Source organism: Neodiprion fabricii, chromosome 7 (assembly GCF_021155785.1).
Source record: "Neodiprion fabricii isolate iyNeoFabr1 chromosome 7, iyNeoFabr1.1, whole genome shotgun sequence".
NCBI classification, from domain to species: Eukaryota; Metazoa; Arthropoda; class Insecta; order Hymenoptera; family Diprionidae; genus Neodiprion; species Neodiprion fabricii.
This window is the reverse complement of record NC_060245.1, coordinates 1,400,702-1,421,231: the sequence shown is the minus strand read 5'-3', so window position 1 is coordinate 1,421,231 and position 20,530 is coordinate 1,400,702. Positions and strand designations below refer to the sequence as shown.

General features: G+C 39.7%; 4 protein-coding genes across 13 annotated transcripts; 1 reads left to right on the top strand and 3 right to left on the bottom strand.

Moving 5' to 3' along the window:
- The first annotated feature begins 106 nt into the window (after positions 1-106).
- Positions 107-5,927, top strand: LOC124186547 (DNA-directed RNA polymerase III subunit RPC5). 10 transcript variants are annotated; one of them, XR_006871695.1, is made up of 10 exons: positions 107-747; positions 841-1,094; positions 1,262-1,455; positions 1,528-1,700; positions 1,792-1,996; positions 2,119-2,321; positions 2,418-2,581; positions 2,675-2,951; positions 3,209-3,294; positions 4,146-5,927. XR_006871695.1 is itself a non-coding variant. In XM_046578347.1 (9 exons), the coding sequence occupies exons 1-8, from the start codon at positions 709-711 to the stop codon at positions 2,940-2,942; spliced, it is 1,500 nt and encodes a 499-aa protein (XP_046434303.1). In that variant the 5' UTR covers positions 108-708; the 3' UTR covers positions 2,943-2,951; positions 3,209-3,586. The 10 variants fall into 10 exon arrangements, 1 of the variants encoding a protein (XP_046434303.1); XR_006871694.1 differs by having other exon boundaries at positions 2,675-3,037; XR_006871692.1 differs by having other exon boundaries at positions 2,675-3,041.
- On the bottom strand, positions 3,075-5,409 carry LOC124186546 (cytochrome P450 9e2-like). Its single transcript, XM_046578345.1, has one exon. The coding sequence runs from the start codon at positions 5,407-5,409 to the stop codon at positions 3,889-3,891; it is 1,521 nt and encodes a 506-aa protein (XP_046434301.1). The 3' UTR covers positions 3,075-3,888.
- LOC124186574 lies at positions 5,845-18,090 on the bottom strand. Its single transcript, XM_046578406.1, has 24 exons — positions 17,937-18,090; positions 17,414-17,545; positions 16,948-17,153; positions 16,705-16,821; positions 16,256-16,406; positions 15,881-16,091; positions 15,563-15,778; positions 15,078-15,396; positions 14,323-14,479; positions 13,129-13,322; positions 12,890-13,006; positions 12,444-12,594; positions 12,069-12,279; positions 11,751-11,966; positions 11,326-11,584; positions 9,873-10,015; positions 9,410-9,594; positions 8,786-8,917; positions 8,483-8,676; positions 7,393-7,509; positions 7,155-7,305; positions 6,796-7,006; positions 6,519-6,728; positions 5,845-6,433 (listed from the first exon to the last, which is right to left on the bottom strand). Exons 1-24 carry the CDS (start codon positions 18,073-18,075, stop codon positions 6,196-6,198), a joined length of 4,377 nt encoding a protein of 1,458 aa, XP_046434362.1. The 5' UTR covers positions 18,076-18,090; the 3' UTR covers positions 5,845-6,195.
- Positions 11,215-15,057, bottom strand: LOC124186545 (multiple inositol polyphosphate phosphatase 1-like). The gene is made up of 8 exons (XM_046578344.1): positions 14,323-15,057; positions 13,458-13,589; positions 13,129-13,322; positions 12,890-13,006; positions 12,444-12,594; positions 12,069-12,279; positions 11,751-11,966; positions 11,215-11,584 (listed from the first exon to the last, which is right to left on the bottom strand). Exons 1-8 carry the CDS (start codon positions 14,501-14,503, stop codon positions 11,263-11,265), a joined length of 1,524 nt encoding a protein of 507 aa, XP_046434300.1. The 5' UTR covers positions 14,504-15,057; the 3' UTR covers positions 11,215-11,262.
- Positions 18,091-20,530: the final 2,440 nt, after the last annotated feature.

Below are 20,530 nucleotides of genomic sequence, written 5' to 3'. Positions count from 1 at the left end.
TTCGCTGTGCCTCTGTCCTAGGGAGTTTTTTCCGCTTCCAGCTAATGTCGGAACGCACCCTAAATGGAACTAACGAATCACATGGCTCACGGTATGTATATATATGTATAGAGTAAAAGTGACGGAACTGACAGTACGTGGACCACGTATGGGATTTTGTTGTACTTGTAAGAAAATAGAGGAAATAGATTTACATTCATATTCATTTCCAGTATAAAATTTACCCTTATAAGTACAGTAAATTCCAACAGAGGTAAATCGTAAATGGTGAACTAAAAACTCATGAACCAATTCGTCGAACTCATAAACCAAATTCGTTAGTGCATTTCTGTAATTTTATTCACGAGGCGTATGCATTAAAACTTTCCCACGCTGTACCATGAGATTAAATTTATTTCTAATAGGCTGTCACCCCCACGTGACCCGTCAGTAAAGCTTCAGGTAATGCAGCGCTAGGTCCGTTGTGGGATAACTCACGGAATAAGTGGTAACGCAAAACCGCCATTACCCAGCTGTCCAATTATCTCCATTAGATAGGTTATGTCACATTCTCCACAATCAGCGTCGGAAGTTTAGGAGCAGCTTGGCCAAGTCAGAAACTTTCGGCGTCTACGGAAATGAATTGACCTTCTGATCGGCATCGAAATCCATTTGTGAGGGGAATAAGGACGCAGTAAATTCCTGGTCGACAAACACAGCGATTTCGCGATGGAAGAGGTCGGCGCTTCCGACCCGGTCGTCAAGGAGGTGAGGTTAAGCGCAATTCATGCTTGCCTTTACTTTGAAGATTAATTCAGCAATCATTGGCCTGTTCATTTCACCAATTCTGCGATCACCCAGATTCCTGTATTCCTGTCGAAAACCCTCGCTGAGAAGCTTTTCATCTTCCAATACCCGCTGCGGTCGTCGCGCAGTGGTTTCGACAACCTTAACATCTCCAAGTCCTCCATAAAGCCGGGAAATCAGGAAGTGCGACTCGAGGTTTCCCTCGACACCGACAATGTCAATTACGATCACAGCAAGGGGGAACAGATCGCCCTTAATGTCGACGGAGCTCTGAAACATGACCAGGAAGGCGAACGAGCTTTCGACAGGTACAAGAGATCGGTTCGATCATATTGTTTGTGTGATTACTACGTATAAGCTTTTTCTTCAACTAGACTTGTCGACTGATTTGTTTGGTCAATTTGTATGAAAATAATTTAGGTCAGTTCTTAGCTTAGCCTTATATTGATACTGGTATTTTATTTTCGGTTTTCAGTCACATTATGGACAAGACAGTTCTTCATTCTATGCGTGCCCTTCCCGACTGTTCAAACTACGCCGTCGGGGTATTCCTAGACGGAGAACTACACCTAACGCCACTGAAAGGCGTGGTTCAAATGCGTCCGCAGTTCCATTACCTGGACAAAAGCGACAAGAGAGTAAAGGACGAGGCTAAAGTGGCGGGCGAAGGTAAACTTATGCTTTTTTAGCTAGCTGATGCCACAGAAACTCTGTGCTAATACCGTACTCTTCCTCCTGCAGAGGCTGAAGACGAGGAGGAGAGTGTCAAGCAGGTGAATGTGACGTTTGCCAGACAGGAGCCAGAGTTCTTGAAAAAAATGCGGGAACAGTCGTTTCAACATCACACTAAAAAGAGTTTAGAGGAGCAGTGGGTTCACACAGAATATGTTAAACCCACTACTGGAAAGGCAGAGGTGAGGATCAGGCTGTTGAAATAAATTATTTGTTCTAATTATAGATCATTAAGGTGTTATACGTTATTTTAATTATTTTTTCTTTGCTCAGTTGACCAGGATGGAAATGATTTCTACTTCAAACGAGGACTCTGTCAATACTCTAAATCTAACTAGTGAAAAGTACCTCTCACTTTTGGTTCCACCGCCGAAAGAGGATGAAATCGTGAAGGCTGCAGATCCCAACCCGACCATGTCTCTGAAATATATTCGCACACTGCCGCTTCTCGATCAAATACGAATATTCGTGAAAGATGGTAATTTGACAAGCAAAAATAATTTCTCACAAGTATTTTGGTAATCTTGCGAAATTTTAGTGTATAAATACGCTACTTACTTGTCATCAATATCGTCAACGTGATTTTTTCAATCAATACAGCAAAAGTCATGGCATTCTCCCAGCTGCGAATTCTTCTCTCCAGCGGTCACGATCCTGCCACCGTTTTGAAGTACCTTCAACAAGTAGCAGTGTTGGTTCAAGGAAATTGGATCGTAAACAGTGAGCTGGTTTATCCAAAAGACACAGTTTCCGCGCACAACGGGATCCCCTCCGACTTGATGTGTCGAGCACGGGATTATGTCGTACGTAATCACTAAGAATATGCCAGGTTTTATTGTCTTTCAAATTGATTATCGATTGCTTGTAAGCGAGGATGATATAAAATATTTTTTCCCCAGCTTTTGGCGTTCACCGAATCCCAACATATCGATCGCAAGACCATATCTTCAGTTGTAAAATTGCCGTCCGAAGAGGTGTCTGAAATATTTACAAATCTTGCCCGTCATCAAACAAAAAAAGGATGGTCTCTAATCTTGCCTCGCAATCAAGATTTCTTAGATAGGTAAAATCCGATGATACAACAGATTGATTAGGTGTCATATTAAACGTTTGCGAGATGAGAATAAATCTGTATGGATTTTATCCATGTTTCCAGGCATCCGGAAATTGCTCAGCGGCAGGAAATGTTATGGGAAGCAAAGCGAAAGCACCTAAGAGAGGCAATGGAGCCTCACAATCAGCCACCCCAGCGACAAAGGCGAAAATCAAACAGGGAATCGATCGGCTCTGAAAACGAGGAGAGAAACGTAGGCCGAGGTAGAAAAACCCTGAGAGATTCCTCGGTATCCGATAACGACAGCTCCGCCGAAAATGCCAAGCAGAAAAAAACTAACAGGCCTAGAAAATCGTCCGAGACAACGTGACCTAGGCTGGTACGTGAATAAATTGATAACAGAAAGCGTTTGAGGGGCAAAAAAAAGGACAAGAAGGGGAAGAAGGATTTTGGTCGGCCGGAACTGTGGGTAAACTGAATTGTCAAACTGATTTATTCTCCGTTAAATATTTACATAATTTCTTTATTTCTTTCACTCTCTTTTTCCCTTTCTCGCTCATTTCTCGCAATGACCTCAGGTGTCTTTAAAATTTTACCCATACACACGTTTTAACAACCGATTTATCGTATTTTCAGATGTCAATCGTATCATCGAAGATCATTGTCAGTCGAAGAAAGTGTTGATCTTACTGCCGCCACTGCAACTCCTGTCAGTAATTATTGTACGTAAAACTATTTATTTATAACGGGAGAGTATTCTTTGATATGGTTCGTATCAAGAAGAAACAAAGAGATGAGTTTTCTACACTCTATCATTGTTACTGGTGTTACTGACTCCAATATTGTCATTATTATCGTTATTATCGGGTTAATTTATCATTAAATGCGTCGGTATCAGGATCGACTGTAGCGTAACATGTGCAAGCTGCATAGTTCAATTTCTAAGATTACACGTACACAATTTAATTTTTATAAGACGAATTATTATATTAAATTGGAACGGCTGTGTTTGTATATACATTTTTTTTTTATTCTATCAGAATATAATTTCATATATTAATATCGGTAGATTTTATATTCTAGTCGCAAATTTGCAAGTTCTTCATGTGCAACTTTGACACGTGCCTCGTTTTACGTATTTTCAGACCGTAGCTAAAGTCAAATTTTTAATGGCCTACCAGCGAAGAAGTCAATTGACGATAGAAGCAGAAAAATTTTCAAGTGGGTACGCTTCCAAAATTATAGCTTCAAAATTATTATTCCCTGCTCTTTTCTATCGTACAATAAAACTGATTTCCTTTTTACCATCTCTAAACCTATTGATGATTTCTGGGTTCAATTTTCAGCCAAACTGCGCCCTCAGGCCGAAATACAAAACTCGAAGCACTCACTTTTATCGAACTCTCCGTTTTACTGCACGGCACAATGTTGAAATTTGCCATCAGTTCGAACAAGACTAACTTTGTTTCCATAAGGGCAAATCTGTTCCCGATGCACATGCGGGGTCCAACCCCGAAGGGGATGTAAGTCATGGAATCGACTGAGGACTTATTAGCGTCGTTGAATCTTTCAGGATCGAATTTCTCAGGGTCAGAAAAATATTCCGCATCTCTCTGCAACGCTGAGGTCGGAAACCACAGAGATACTCCAGGTTCGACGACGAATGGATTCAGCCCTGGCAGCGCTGGTGGAAGTTCGAATTTCTCTCTGCAAACTCTGTCGATCAGCGTCGCAGGCGTATGAAGGCGCAGGGTCTCATTGACGACAGCGTCCAGATACCGCATGGCGTGCAGAGCCTCGTAGGTCACGTCGCCGTCGCATTCTTCCACAACCCGATCGACCTCCGCTTGAAGCTTCTCCTGCACGTCCGGATTCACGGTGATCTCGTGGACGGCGAAAGTCATTAGCACGGAAACCGTGTCGAACCCGCCTAAGTAGAATAAGAAGGCGTGAGCCGCCATCTCTTTGACCGTCAATTTGAGACTCTGGTCTTTATTCCTCGCCTGCATCATCAGCTGCAGCATGTCAGGGCGGTAAATTCCTCTTGCGTCCCTTGTCGTGACCGACGTTTTGATTACGTCGTTGTAGAAACCGACTATCTTGTCGTCGAACAGCCTTACTTTGAAGAGTTTTGCTAGGCGTGGAAACATCCGAAGCACGAATAATTTTGTCGACCTTATACCATCAAAGTTTGACGCTTTTCCACCCATTACGTAAAACTCGTTTTCTGGCTCTGCGAGCGAATCCATGCTTATGCCAAACGCTGATGTTAGTATCACATCGTTCGTGTACCTCGCCAGGATGTTCCTCATGTCGAAGACGTTCGAATCGTCACCCCGCGTTTTCAAGTGCCTTACCAAATTTACTGCGCATTCCTTCACCAGTTTGAATATAGTTTTCATTTTACTTGATGTAAAGGAGGGGCTCAACAGCGTCCTCGTATCTTTCCAACGCTCGCCTTGCAGCCCGAAGAGGCTCTCCTTGAAGAACGAATCGGGTACTTCTTGGGCCAACATTTTGTGATCCGGAAAATTCTCAAAGTTCTTTATTGCGATCAACCTGATGAGCTCTGGATCTCTGAGGAGGACGACAGGGCTTGCGAAGTCGAAGAATCCTACGTACTTTGCATCGCGATTGTAATTGTAGGCGTGCAAAATTGTATCCGTGAGACTCTTCCTACCGAAGAAAACTTGTGCCATATTACCCAGCAAAGGTATCGGTGGTAGATACGGGATTCCTCTATTCTTGAAGTAATCCAAACCGCGGAAACCATAGTAGTGGATTATAGTCAGGGCGACTAACGCCAAGGCGACTAAAGTCGTCCAAGCTTCTATCATTTTTCCCGACTTCCTCACAACTCTATGTTATTCTTTGAACGATTGTCAATGGCAAATTGAAAGTTTTCTATTCTATTTCACGCCCAGTCATTCAGAATTCGCAGCTTAACTATCCCTTCTCACAGAGAGTGTTTATGACACGTCTTGCAACACTGACTGAAGAAATCTATTTGAAAATATTCTCGTTTTTTTGATAACCTCAGCGCAGTATCTGCTCCATAGGTCAGAGTGCTGCTCGATCTACTTTCAATATGTCTTTATTATATAATATCGTGTGTTTTCTGTTTGCGAGAATTTGCTGCGAGCGCAGGACTGATAAACTCGAAATAAAATTATGTGCGAAAGGTTTGAACTTGATAACGGTACCGTAGATTTGTTAGATTTTATTTTACTATTTGTATTTCATGGCACTAGTGTATTACAGCTATAATCTCATTCGAATTTCTACTTCGTCATTGTTTATTTACAGTACTGATAATCGTGTTATACAACAGTTATGAAATACTCTGAAAAGCGAATACAAATAAAAAACCTTGCCGATTTTAAACTTGCTAAACTTGTTCTACATCTGTCAAATGACGTCAGTTGTAAAATAATGGAAAAACATATTTGTCGTTGAAAAGTGGACGGATATTGGGACGGAACATTAGTTGGTCACTTACGTACTACAATAACAAGCCTACAAGATCTATTCATGATCAGTTTGTAAAAGCGATAGAAATTTAACCTAATAAATAAAATAAAGTATACTGATGATTAAATAAAAAAATGATCATCCTGAAGCCATCAATGGCTGGACAAAGCTAGCGCCGGCAACCCGAGCCAGAGCAACACTGTAGGCACAACTAGCGACGAAAAGGCGCTGTTTGCATTGCAGAAGTTGGACTCGCAATCGGACAAAGTTTTGGCAAATCTGCTTTTCAAGTCGTCCCAGTCACAGAGGCCGACCTTGCACCCCGTGTAAGGTACCGGCTTTTCTCCCATGTAGAATATCACTTTGTTTGGATCCTCGGGAACATCGCATCTGAAAGAAAAATCATTGCAGAAGCCGAAATGTGACATGACCAGGTCCCAAGTTTCAAATTTCGAACACACGGAATTCATTTCACCTGTAAAATACCGCCTGTATATTCGCAGCGAACGATCCGATCTCCGACGTTCTCCACAGACGTTTACTCATTGACTGATAATTGCTCGCCAGCAGAGGCGTGGAATCCTCTGCGAATCTCATCGCTGCAATAAACAGCTCCAAAGTTCCCAATTCCACCACGCTGAACACCCCTTTGGGTTCGCTCGCGTTGTCGCCGCTCTCTAGTTTCCTGAAAATTTTAACCATGGGTGGAAATAACGACTCTGAAGACCCCGGGAGCAGCTCTCGGAACTCACTTGAATTGCCCGAACATATCCTGCAGCAGCGAACAACCCATGCGGAGATTCACCTTGTTGCCATACCCGTACTTGTAGTACTCGGTCAAGTCGTCCCTATATTCGAGGATCTTGAGCTCCTCCAAACTGAAGACTGCGCACCATGCCGAGATCGCGTCCAGTGTCCAAGCCTTCTCGTAGCGGCACATGTCGTACATCGCATTCAGAGAAGCTACGGTGAGACAATTTTTGCATTGGTAATTCATTCATACTCCTACTTCTCAATGATTTTTGCGATTCTTCTGGTCATTCTTTTGGCTGTCTTTTATAACGGCAATGATAAGCGTTCGATTTATCTTGTTTTCAGGCAAAAACAACACCTTCGGTAATGTTGTTCCGGAAACCAAGCCGACGGCTGACGTTTGTGAGGAGATTCTGGTACTCAGGGCTGGACTTGAATCTGGTCACCTCGATCATGGCTTCGGGGTTGTTGGAAACCTCGTCTCTCCACTCTGGACAAGTCAGGTGAGACTGAAATTCGATGCAATTATCAATCGCAAGCGTACCTCAAATATGCATATTCATTTTTCTCAGGATTAACGTGCACTGGAGACAAACCGCGAACTGAGTATTGTTCATCGGCGCCTCCGTCGGGGGCATTTGCCATTGGTCAAAGAGCCCCGACATAAATGCCTTCAGGCTACTGGACGTCTTTTCTCCAGCCGTTGAACGGAACTGAAACAAAAAAAACCGCGATTATGGATTGAAGGTACGAAGTTATTTCACTTTCATTAAAACTTAAGAATATTCAAGATTTTCTTTTCGAGTCACAGATCAGTGATCAGAGAATAAAAATTCGTCAATAATCGATGGGGTAGGATTTGAATAATAAATTGAATGATATCGTCTTCGAGGATTGAGCAAATGCATTATAAATTTTCGTTTCGTATTCTCATGAAAATTTTTCGGAAATCGATAGCTTCGAAAATTCAATAAATTTTGTAATCCACATCAATCATGCCATTAGCGAAATGATTTCAGAATGTATTTTCGTTAAACCTTAAAAGTTTGTTCTTAATTTTATGTTTAAATAGTAAAAAAAAAACCGCGCGTCTTTCCGCCAAAAACCAGCGCCGTCGAACCGCGGCTAACTTCACGAGCTCACGCAGTACATTGCTTGGCTTCTACAAATAATGTGTTCAAATGTTTTGTCACTCTTGGACTCTTTTTGTTACGATAAAGTGCGTTAAAGTGATGAAATTAACTGTTGCAAGTGAAAAATATCCGTCTGTATTCCCGTGTGAAGCATCCGCGATATTCAAAGGCTCTCCAGGTCACCGAAAATCGCCTGCCAGATAAATTATGGGTAAGATTAATCGGCACATCAATTCTAACCTAACTTCGACTCGTACTATCAACCTCAAATGCAACGACTGCGATTTGAAAACGCGAAAAATTTGCTTTAGGATCTTTAGGCAAATTCTGTTTCTATCTCGGACGCTTAAAATTGTTAAATCGGAATCTGAAAAGTATTCAAATGATTCGGGCAGAATCGTGTCATAAAATTTTCATGAGACGGCAACATCGCAAACCTGTCAAAATTATTCATATTTTAGACGTTTAGCGGTAAAACTTGACACAGTTTGTCAAGTTAGCTAGTTTTCGCAACCGAAATCCATCCAATTAAATGGCCTAAACTCACTCTCACCTTGTAATTTCTCTCGCTGACGTCACTCACAGTTGGTGGAAATAGTTCAGGCAAATGCGTTTTCAGTCTCCTAGCCAACAACACTAAGTCCTCCGTTCCCTGCGGAACAAGATTCTCAGCCTTTTCCATCGTCATTGCCGAGTCTATGCGCCAAATTCTCAGGTTCTCTAAATCAAGATCGCACAAGTGGCCATCTGTCGAATAAAGTGAAGACAGTTACAGACATCGATCAGAATTTCTTTCAGGCCTGATCGTTGTTTGTTCTGTTAATTAATCGTTCAAAAAATTTGCATGTTAACTTACACCCCAAAGTATCGTGATTGTATGTTATTTGATCCCGTAGTTTAGGCAGAGCTTTCAATTTCGATATCGTCTCTGCATCAGGATACAAGGTCCCTGGCCTTGTCAGCATCCATATTTGCAGCGGTTTACAGCCTGCGAATGAATAATAATTTTATCTTTAAATTTCATTCTTTTTTATTCATTTATTTATTCATTTATTTTCAATTCGTATTATCAACCGATTTCGCAAAGAACCGATATTTGATTTTTTTAAAAAATGTACTCTGAATACTAAAGTAACGATCTCGATATACGAATACGAAAACTGAAGAATGAACAGATATTTGATTTTCCGTCAACCAATTAAATACGCCTGAAACCCCCGCAACCGGTTTTACGTCGCGGTTGTACAGGTTGCTTATGGAAAAATTTCCCTCCGGCGATTCCCGGTTTCATTTTACGAAGTTTCGAGATAAAAAAGACAGATTGAAGATGTAAAAACAAATATGCATACAAAGAAACCGTTAATATTGTTATTATTGTTGCACGTAAGTGTACTCAAGAAAAATCGCGAATGTAAGTTTTATCTTATTTTTTTCACGATTCTTTATTGTACTCGAAGTATATGATTCTCGATTGACTTACCCGGTATATTCTGGGCGGGTCTTTTAGCACCGTGAATAAAGGTGTAGGCAGTTTTTGTCCCGAATTTCAAATAGGGCTGATCATTTTCAGCGTAGCAGTAATCCGTACTTCGTGAAATCGCCTGACCGAAGGTCAGAGAAATCAGGATCAGTTCCTTCAATCCAATCAACATTTTTGCCCTCCGTCTGAAAAATTTTAGTATATGAAAAAATGCGATTAAGAAACAAATTTCTTGCAAAACGCACATAAATATAAATGGAAAGTCGTCACGTTTGAAAAATTTTATATTATTTTTACTCACTCCGCGACCCGTTTAACTATAAATTATATACGAATGTTATACAACGACCAACCAACCGACTGACTGACTGACTGACTGTCTGCCTGCTTGCTAGTTTGTTTCATGCGCTTACTTTGCGGCTCTAGCGCAATGGTGATGCGACGGTGTAAAAATCTTACCTACATGTACTCAATTATCGTGTCCTCACCAAGTAGTGTTACAACTAGTATAGTAGCAGTGGGGAGGTAGATAACCATGATGATGATGATGATGGGAGTTATATCACTAAGGAAGTGGTTTTTTTGTTCCATCCCTTTTTTTTCTTTTTTTTCATTTTTTCTTTTTTTTTTGCAATATCTCTCTCTTTTTCTTTGTTTGTTTTTTACCTATCACCATTGTAACTATTAAAGACGCATGTTATTCCATAACACCACGTTGTACATAATATACAGTATAAATAGTCGAAGCAAAGACGAGATGATGATCTCACGCGTCTTCTTAAACCATACGTAATACGCTTATGCCTTTAATTATCATTATTATAGACGGTGTAAATGACTCGCGGTTGAATATTGATGTTGCGAAAACGATCGTTATCATTATCGTTCATATTTGCCATTAATTCTTTTAAATATGTAACGACAAGAGAAAAATAAAATGAAAATCACGAATGCAAAACGTATTTTTCAATATCTATATATCCATACATGTAAATGAAAAACGAAAATTTTTTTGATTCATCATTTAACTCACTCTGTGTTCAGTTACAGTTGATTAGTTGATTAGTTGATTTATTTTTCTATTATCGTTTCCTGTACCCAATGATGCAGACAATGCTTGCGTCTGTTTGAATGCCAATGATCAGCAAGCGACAAACCGCAGTAGGCTAAACTACCGTTAAAGTTTAGAGCTGATTCTTGTTTTTAACGATCCTGCTGCTGCGCTCGGGTCTTGACTCGTGTTTAACGCGCATAATGGACGTATGGATGTGTGCAGCGCACACAACATGGCATAAATGTGTAATAGCGTCGTACGGCTATGTTGCGAAACAACTCATTGGCTCGCTGACTGAAGAGAATCGTGCCGCAGAAACTTTCATTTCACCTGTGTGATATACCGCACACGTGATTCGTTCACTTTTATATCAATACTTGAATAATACGCTACGATTATTCCTTGAATTATTTTTTTTCTTTCTCTTCTTTATTGTATTCTGAAATATTACTTATGATCGTTATTGTAACGACAGTTGAATAGTAAGCTTTAACAATGACGCGAGGTATAAGGAATTGATGTAAAAAAATCATTAATCGTAATTCGTCGTCAAGGTTGAGCTATATTTTATCGACAGAGGATCCATGATCGACATTGTGGGTAATGCAGAGAGAAAGATTTTTTGCATTATCTCGTGACCTTGCTTTGTATTTTTTTTATCCAAATTTACTTACAAAAGTTATAATTTGGAAGATTAATGATAATTTTCTTACGGTGTTATTACTTATTCTTCTTTCGATCTATCAATGATACGTAAAAATTATCCTAGCTGACACGGCATGGTTTTATTTCTTTACCATTATATCAGGCTCGTATTTCTGCACCTATTGCACGAAACTAGAAATTTCTTGGACATTCTTACCATATGCCGTTTTCGGAAAATTATGAGAATCAGTACAGAAGATATAAGCACAAACTTTGCCACTGGTAGCGAATTAACCGGTGATGGTTCGGTCAAAGTTTTGTAACAGAAGTCTACGTTGTCGCACTCCAACAGCTGCTTTCGAAATTTACTCTTCAAGTACTCCCAGTCGCACAAACCGTCCACGCATCCCGGGTAGTCGACGGGCTTTTCAGTCTGGTAGAACTTGACTTTGTTAGGCGATGCCGAGTCGTTGCATCTGGAAAATATACATATAATCGGCGTTGTATGAGAAAGCGGAGAGCATGTGGAATCTTTGAAGCAACTTCGTCGTTTTCCCTTCGAAGCATTCTTGAAGTACGACGAGTCCTGGCAAAAGTGCCGAAACAGGTGATATTCAGGGAGTCTTGACCGTTTCAACTCACTTGTAAAATACGGCCGCGATATTGGCGCCGAACGATCCAATTTCGGTCGTGTTCCAGAGGTATTTTTTCCTAAGCTTGAAATCGCTCGCTAGTAGAGGCGAGGAATCATTGGCGATGCCTAAAGCAGCCATGAACAAATGGTAGCTTCTCGATCTCCCGACGTTGAAAACACCTCTCGGCTCCATCGAGTAGCTATCGTCGTTGCCTTCGATTTTTCTGTGAAATTTTCATCGACAGATTTACCACGACGCTACATTTTGAATTTTTCTACTCTTTTCCAGCCATCGGGCAGAAACTTGGACGTCAAGCGAGACCCACCGGAAACTATCGACCATGTCTCGCAGAGGCGGGCAGCCCAATCGGACGTTGTATTCGTGAGCGTTTCCTCGCTTGTAGTAGTCGACCAAGGTGTCCCTGTATTCGAAGACCCTCATTTCCTCGTCGGTAAAAACGGCGCACCAAGGTGACAACTTGGTGACGTTCAACGCCATGTCGTAACTGCACATGGTCCACATGTGGTAAATAATTCCTGATAATTGAATATTTATATCAAATTGATTATACTTCCAAATTTTCATCAAGTTTTTCAATCGTTCACACTGAATTTCTGTCATTTTCAATTGCTATAACTGCACTCTCCGTATCAGTATGTAACAATTATTTCGCCATTTGTATAAACACAGGGTCACTTACTTTTGTTGATATCGTGAGGAAATCCAAGTCGTGCGCTGACGCTTGATATCATGTTCCGATACTCTGAACCATTCGAAAACTTTGTTATCTCGGTGAGATGTTCCGGGTTGTTTGCCACTTCCGTTTCCCATCTCGGACACTGAGAATAACCCTAAAATTTAGGAAAATTCTCATTTCATAAACTTCAGCCTAGTCAAGGTCAAGTGTACATCTAACTGCGTGTAAGATGCAAAGGACTTTTTCTATGTGTGTTTTGCTTTCCACATCAAAACTGTTGATGGTCAAATTAACGTTCTGAATAACGAGCAAAAATTCTAACTGATTTTCGGTGAAGATAAAAAATTTGCTTTCGGTGAATCTTTACGCATCTTGTGTTTTGAACCACTGTTGATGAAAAAAAAAAAAAAAAAACTTTCTACTAATTCATCAGAGATTCGGAAACTAACCGTCCACAACCTGCTGTTGGCTTCAAGTTGTTCTTCCGGGATATCGTCTCTGCCTAAAAGTCCACCCATAAATGCCTTCAGGCTGGTAATCATTCGTGTTCCACTTGCCCTACGGAACTGAATTGCGAATAAAAATGAAACGAAACGTCGATCACGTATCGATTTTCTTTTCGATTTATGTTACATTTTTTCAAAAAATCGATCCTATAAAATATCTATTTTCCTTCGTTTGTCATTACCTTGTAAATTCTTTCACTAATTTCGGTTACCGAGGGTGGAAATAATGCTGGAAAATTATTACCGATACGTTTGCCAAATTCATTCATGTCCTTGAATCCCTGATCATTGACTAGTTCGGAATTTTCATACGTGATGAACTCGCTGAGTCGCCAACGCTTCAGATTCTCCAGATCCTCCGGGCACAAATGACCGGCTGTATTGAGGGAAAAAAAAACAAAAAAGAAAGAATAACTGCTTCATCTTGGTCAGTTATTATTTTATTTATTTATTTTTTTTTTTTGTATAAAGTTAACCATCAAGTTTTCGTATTCTATCTCTTCGAACTTACATCGTAGTATTTCGTGATTGTAAATTATCTGAGTTTGCAGCATCGAGAGAGATTTCATTTGATTGATTTCCGTCTGAACCGGATATCGCGTTCCGTGCCTGATCATCATCCATATCATTACAGGCTTGCATTCTGTACATAAGTTTACAATAAAATTTTACTTCCAAGTATCGCGTGTCTTGAGGTACGAACGAAATAAACGTTTTCATTTTATATTTTTATCTTATTTTATTTTTTTTATTTTTTCCAATGTTTACACAAATGTCAAAGAAAGCGGTCTGCCAACTGGTTAAGGGTAACGTAAACCAACTTCCGATATCGCAGAAAAATCCAAATGAAATGCCAAAGTACGATAAAATGCCGTTCGTTGAAAATTGTGGAAAATCGTAGTATTTTACCATAGAAAATTACGAATTTCTGTATGTATTCTATAAAAGACAATTAGAATTTTCGACGATGGAAATAAAATCAATATCCAGCGGTCGCTCAATACAGACACACAAAATTATATTAATAATACATAACTATAGTCACCTCATCGACATTTTTTTTTTTTCACATTCGGGCGAAATAATTTCGTTTGAGGAATAATTTTCAGTGGAATTTGATCCATCTTCATCAATTTGGATTATGCAAAAATTCAGTGGTTAAGAGTCGCGAAATGTGCAAAAGTTGAATTATAGATTTATTTTTGTGTCAAATTTCGTTTTTCCAGCGTTCTGAAGAACAATTCTCCAATCAAACTCATTTTGGGAGGTGTTGCTTTTTTTTTTATCTTACTATGAGTCCAAATGTTGCGAACCTACGGTCGCATTAAAACTTCAGTTCGCTTACGCGAAGAATATGAAATATTGACGCAACTTACTTGGTATCGTTTTATATCCTCTTTCACCACCGTGAATAAAGTGGTAGGCAGTTTTTGTGCCCATTTTCACGTACCGATTTTCATTCCGGGCATAACAATGATCAGTTTCCGGGGAGAAATGTTGACTGGTTGATAGAACCGAGGTAATTAAAATCAGCTGTAATACTTTTGCTTGGAACATTTGATTACGGATAGACAATATTGAAAAATTTCCAACACGTAAGCGACAGCTTGAAATAATATCACTATTGCATCCGCGATGAAATATTTTTTGACGATCGATTTACTTTATCACTGTAAGAATTCCTTTTTCAGACGGACTTATTTGGATTGTAATTATATTCAACGCGTATATATGGTTTCAAATGTTTTCTCGTCCATTACGTATTCGAGTAAACTTAATTGATTTTAATCATGGGATTAGAACACATCGATGAACTAAGACGAATTTTGTACTCGGAAGCTGTGACAATGTCACTTGCAACCGATGTGTCAGTGAATTCGAACGTGACTTTTGACCACTTGCGTTAAACGCTTTCTTTCGTGTCAAGAACATACTGAAACTTCACCAGGTTACAACGCAAACAAGTATAAAACATCGCCATCCGCTACTTCGTCCCGTGTAAATAACTACCAAACGTGTGAAAACATTTCACTCAAATGTAAAATTCAGTTCGTCGTTTACGCCTTTCGATCGATCAGGTAAATACGAAAGAATTGGCCTTACAGATCAAATTTTATACATTTAATATCACCGTCGGACGACTTCTGCATCTGTAGTAACAACATGGTGGAATTTTTCTTAGTATCCTTGCCAGACGCGGTGCGTTGAGGAAGACGAGAATCAGGACACAGAATACGAGCACGAACTTTTCCGACGGCGGCAAAGTCTCAATCAGCGGTTCGGCGACAATTGTACCACAAAAGTCGACATCGTCACATCTCGACAGCTGCTTTCGAAATTTACTCTTCAAGTACTCCCAGTCGCACAAACCGTCCGCGCATCCCGGGTAGTCGACGGGCTTTTCAGTCTGGTAGAACTTGACTTTGTTAGGCGATGCCGAGTCGTTGCATCTGGAAAATATACATATAATCGGCGTTGTATGAGAAAGCGGGGAGCATGTGGAATCTTTGAAGCAACATCGTCGTTTTCCCTTCGAAGCATTCTTGAAGTACGACGAGTCCTGGCAAAAGTGCCGAAACAGGTGATATTCAGGGAGTCTTGACCGTTTCAACTTACTTGTAAAATACGGCCGCGATATTGGCGCCGAATGATCCAATTTCGGTCGTGTTCCAGAGGTATTTTTTCCTAAGCTTGAAATCGCTCGCTAGTAGAGGCGAGGAATCATTGGCGATGCCTAAAGCAGCCATGAACAAATGGTAGCTTCTCGATCTCCCGACGTTGAAAACACCTCTCGGCTCCATCGAGTAGCTATCGTCGTTGCCTTCGATTTTTCTGTGAAATTTTCATCGACAGATTTACCACGACGCTACATTTTGAATTTTTCTACTCTTTTCCAGCCATCGGGCAGAAACTTGGACGTCAAGCGAGACTCACCGGAAACTATCGACCATGTCTCGCAGAGGCGGGCAGCCCAATCGGACGTTGTATTCGTGAGCGTTTCCTCGCTTGTAGTAGTCGACCAAGGTGTCCCTGTATTCGAAGACCCTCATTTCCTCGTCGTTAAAAACGGCGCACCAAGGTGACAACTTTGTAACCCTCAACGCCTGGTCGTAACTGCACATTTGCCACATTTGTCGAACCGTATCTGGTAATTACATATTTACTATTTCAAATTTATAGTAATTTTTTTCATTATCCAATATCATGAATTTTCATTCTCGTTGACCTTCATTTCTTCCCCTTGCTGATTGCACGGTTACTAATTTGCCACCTAATCTTATTTTGCGATTCTTTCATGCGCGGACATACCTGCGCTAATATTGCGGTGGAACCCGAGTCGTTTACTAACACTTGTTATCAGATTCTGGTACTCCGGACCATTGACGAAGTTCGTCACTTCTCTGAGATGCACTGGATCGTTTGCCACGTCCGTTTCCCACTTTGGACACCGCGAATATGCCTGAAATTTATCAAAACCCACATTTCGTCAAGTTTTCTTCTGAATTTTCTGACTCAATACGACACCAAGTGGTATTGTTAGCCTAATCCGTTAGATCCGACCAATGAAATCACTTAGCGTCGAGTTGCGTCCAAAAATTGACGTAAAAGAAAAGCGTCCTTTGCGTATCAGGTACAAAGGATTTGCTGCTTGAGTGTTATACTTGTGACGTAAAAACCTCGGTTCTTCGTCAAACCAGATTTTTCGAATAAATACCATAAATACGACCAAACTTTTAATCGAAGTATCAAAAACGAACCACCCACAATGTGCTGTTGGCTGGAAGTTCATCTTTTGGAACATAAACTCCGTTCAAGAGTCCATCTCTAAATGCCGTCAGGCTCGAACTCATTCGTCCTCCTCGCGCCATACGGAACTAAAAATAAAAATAGCAATGTAATAAAATGGTAATCAAGTATCCACATTTTTTTTTTTTCACTTCAGCTTCTTTCTCCTCCGAAGCTACACCGCAAGGTATTTCAATTCCTGCGTTCATTCGTACCTTGTAATTTCTCGCCTTGACCTCAGTCACCGCAGGTGGAAATAATTCCGGAAAATTATTCCTGATACGTTTGCCGAGTAGATTCATGTCTTCGATCCCCTGTCTGTTTAGTTGGTCGGAGTTTTCGTATGTAATAAATTTACTTAGTCGCCAACGCTTCAGATTGACCAGATCCTCAGCGCACAAACGGCCCGCTATAACATTGACTATAAATAGTACATTATGTAACAAGGGAATAATGGCCTCATGTTTCCCGCAAATGCGTTAAGCGGGAATAATATGCCACTTTGGTCCTGCGTTTCAGGTAAAAAAAAAAAAAAATGTCAACATCGTTGAGGTTGAGACGGGAATGAAAAAGTTGATCTCGGATTATTTTCAACATTAATTAATATTCATCGTTCTCGAATCTTTTTTCCGCGAGATAACCGAAAAGTATTATTTCCCCGATATATCTTTCAGAACTTACTTCCTCGTACTTCGTGATTGTAAATAATCTGATTTCGTAATTTCGGAAGTGACCTCATCCCGCGAATTTCTCTTGTTCCCGGATATCTCGTTCCGTGTCTTATCATCATCCATATCTGTATCGGCTTGCAGTCTGTGAATAAGTTTGAACGATATTAATTTCTGGCTTCATGCTATTTCGGGCATCGGATAAGCCACGCGTTTTATCTGTTGAAATTGCTGAAAATACAAACACAAAGATTGACAAACTCTGCTGAAGCAAGGTTGTTCCTACTGTTTGCACAGTTGGCAATGAAGAACTTGTGAAGCAATTCGCCGGCGTGAAATAATTCGAGGCCATGATCAATCGACAGATATGTAGGAACAAACACGATGTTATTCAATAACGTACTACGCGCGTGACACATTTTAGATTCAAGTATCAAAACGTCTTAAAAGTAATTCAATTATTTCATTTTTCTTGAACCGTTAAACATTAGTTCGGGATACAGGATAATGGAGTAACATAAAGTAACGTAACTTACTTGGTATCGTTTCGTATGGTCTTTCACCGCCGTGAATAAAGTGGTAAGCAGTTTTCGTGCCCATTTTCAAGTATGGATTATCATTGTGAGCGTAGCAATACTCAGCTTTCAGAGTTAAAACGTGACTAGCTGATAGCATCGTGGCGATTAGAATAAGAAACGATTTTTTTACTCGTAGCATTTGATCGCGGACAGACTCGAAGTGTGTCAGAAAAGAAAATGCTTAAAAGAATATGAAAAAATTAAAAAATCGTTAAACCGCGCTGAAATATTTGTTACGAAAATTTTTCTCATACTGTGAGAGATCCTTCCGCGCAACCGATCGTTGTCACTATAGACTCTGAAAATTTTGTCTTGAACGGACAGTTTTAAATGCTATCTATTTTCAGTGCGTTTATTTTTCAACTCAAATATTTATTCATGAATTAAATACACCCGAGTTGATTCGATTTAAACTCAAAACCCGGTAATCATATGACACAAGTAGCATATGTGTGCTATTTACAAAGTACCAAACATTTAACTGCCTTATGGAAATGCAATTTGTAATGTCTTTCTGCACGTATTAACAGGTCATACTGGAACTTAACTGGGCTGCTATTGCGTCACTATATCAACTTTTAGTTATTTTTTTGCCTATGAGATCGTTTTTAGTCATATTCTTTTGGATTTTGTCACTTTTACTTTTTTACCCTTAGATTTTAGAAAACATTATCAGAGTTTAGAATTAATCTAATTGAACACTGGAACTGAAGAAACTCCTTTCCGAATTATCGGAACTATCCTTTTCGATTTTTCTGTAAAGTTTCGATGCAGACACGTTTAATAGGTATACAATTATTTCACCCTTAAATAAATTTTTACAGATGTTTGGCGGAAACTTGGAAGAACGACCACTTGGACTTCCACTTTGACTCACTGGAAATTATGGATCATGTCCCGCAGAGGAGAGCTTCCCAAATGAATATTGAATTTGTGACTGTACCCCCGTTTGTACAAGGCAACCAAATACTCCTTTTTTAACCCGCGACATATCCATGTCAACATTATCCTCGAGTCCATGCCGTTCACTTACACTTGGTAACTCTGGACCATGGATGTATTTTAACACTTCTACAAGATGTTCCTGATTGTTATGATTGTTAGCCACGACTCTTCTCTTGGACATCGTTGATACACCTGGAATTACGAAAGTTTCACTGTCATTAACATCAGATATTCAGTTAATTGTTTCTGGTTCTTCTAAGTCCAAGTTTTATGTTCATGAGCCAAACATTTCCGTTGAACCGCAAACACGTTGAAAACTGTTTGGGGTTGAAAAGTATCGTTGTTTTCAGATTTATTAGTGGATCAGCAAACTAATCGCAAACAATGTATCGTTGATTGAAAGTTCTTTTCTGGGTATATCTACTTCGTCCAAGAATCCCGACATCGTCGCCTTTACGCTGGAACTCAATCGGCTGCCGCTCAACGAACGGAACTGAAGTAAGAAACTAACCAATCTTTTTTTTTTCGAACAACTCTACGAAATATTTAAGAATCTCCTTGGCGCTACTTTGTAATTGGCTGGGAATAATTCTGGAAAATTATTTCTCAAATGTTTACCGAGTAGATTTATATCTTCTACTCCCCGTCTGTATCAATACGAAATAAAAATTATTTCATTCTTATCACGACAATGATTCGATTTTCGGTACATAACTTGACAAGTTAAAAAAGTTGAGGCAATCAAAAGAAGAAACGATTCTTTCACGGTGTATATTTTACTGCGAATAGGTTTAAAAAACATGGGCAGACAGTGTAAAGAATATTTTGAACTGTGTAATAAATGTAGAAATATTTGTAAATGAAATTAGTTAGCTATTGTACGGAAATGTTTTCGGCAACTGTTGGAATGCGATACACTGAACAATTACGTTTTTTATGTATAGATAATATACTCTCACACTTGACACTTTTCACATCACCAATCACGTGCAGTCGCTAAAGTGATGTATTCAAAATTCCATAGTCCGAAGACACATTTTCCGATAATACAAGGTCCTCTAGTTTAACTTCTTCGTTAGAATGTGTTATATGTATTAAATTGTCGCATTTACAACTGTGAAATGATTTTCTGCCTTTTTTCACAATAATTCGACAGATCCGTTCCTATTTCTATCCTTATTTCAATTGACTATTTACACTATTCACAATGCTTGAAATCCATAAAAATTGAGTGTACAATTAAAACGTTTCCCCGTGCAATGAAAAATAAAGAAAACATACTACTTAATTGAATGAATTAAGGGTAAATTTTCCGGCGATGTAATAAATTCAATGAATTATTTCAAAGTAGAATTTTTTGTGACGAATGTACAGAAAGTCAAATAAACTCGGCTTTAGCATTGTAACTGATAAGACAGAAAATTATGTTAAATATCAACGTTGATATGGATCACAAAATGTAATAGAAATTGCCTATCTACAGGCTGGTTGATTCTATTGGGTGGATAAAGCAGACGACTCGAAGGTGTTAACAAAAGCATCGAGTTGAATCGCTTCATTCGATATATCGTATGTGCGCAGTTGAGTTGCGATAGATCGAATCAGTC

Bases quoted from the DNA above. Each gene is read 5' to 3' on its own strand.
- LOC124186547 (XM_046578347.1), top strand. From the start codon at position 709: ATGGAAGAGGTCGGCGCTTCCGACCCGGTCGTCAAGGAG. The intron at 1,095-1,261 runs GTACAAGAGATC...TTCGGTTTTCAG, and splicing joins GGCGAACGAGCTTTCGACAG to TCACATTATGGACAAGACAG. The intron at 2,322-2,417 runs GTACGTAATCAC...TTTTTTCCCCAG, and splicing joins GTCGAGCACGGGATTATGTC to CTTTTGGCGTTCACCGAATC.
- LOC124186546 (XM_046578345.1), bottom strand. From the start codon at position 5,409: ATGATAGAAGCTTGGACGACTTTAGTCGCCTTGGCGTTAGTCGCCCTG.
- LOC124186545 (XM_046578344.1), bottom strand. From the start codon at position 14,503: ATGTTCCAAGCAAAAGTATTACAGCTGATTTTAATTACCTCGGTTCTA. The intron at 13,323-13,457 runs GTAAGTTCGAAG...CCCTCAATACAG, and splicing joins CAATCACGAAATACTACGAT to CCGGTCATTTGTGCCCGGAG. The intron at 11,967-12,068 runs GTGGGTCTCGCT...AAAATTTCACAG, and splicing joins GACATGGTCGATAGTTTCCG to AAAAATCGAAGGCAACGACG.
- LOC124186574 (XM_046578406.1), bottom strand. From the start codon at position 18,075: ATGCTATCAGCTAGTCACGTTTTAACTCTGAAAGCTGAGTATTGCTAC. The intron at 17,154-17,413 runs GTAAGTTCTGAA...TACTATTTATAG, and splicing joins CAATCACGAAGTACGAGGAA to TCAATGTTATAGCGGGCCGT. The intron at 15,397-15,562 runs GTAAGTTGAAAC...TATATTTTCCAG, and splicing joins ATCGCGGCCGTATTTTACAA to ATGCAACGACTCGGCATCGC.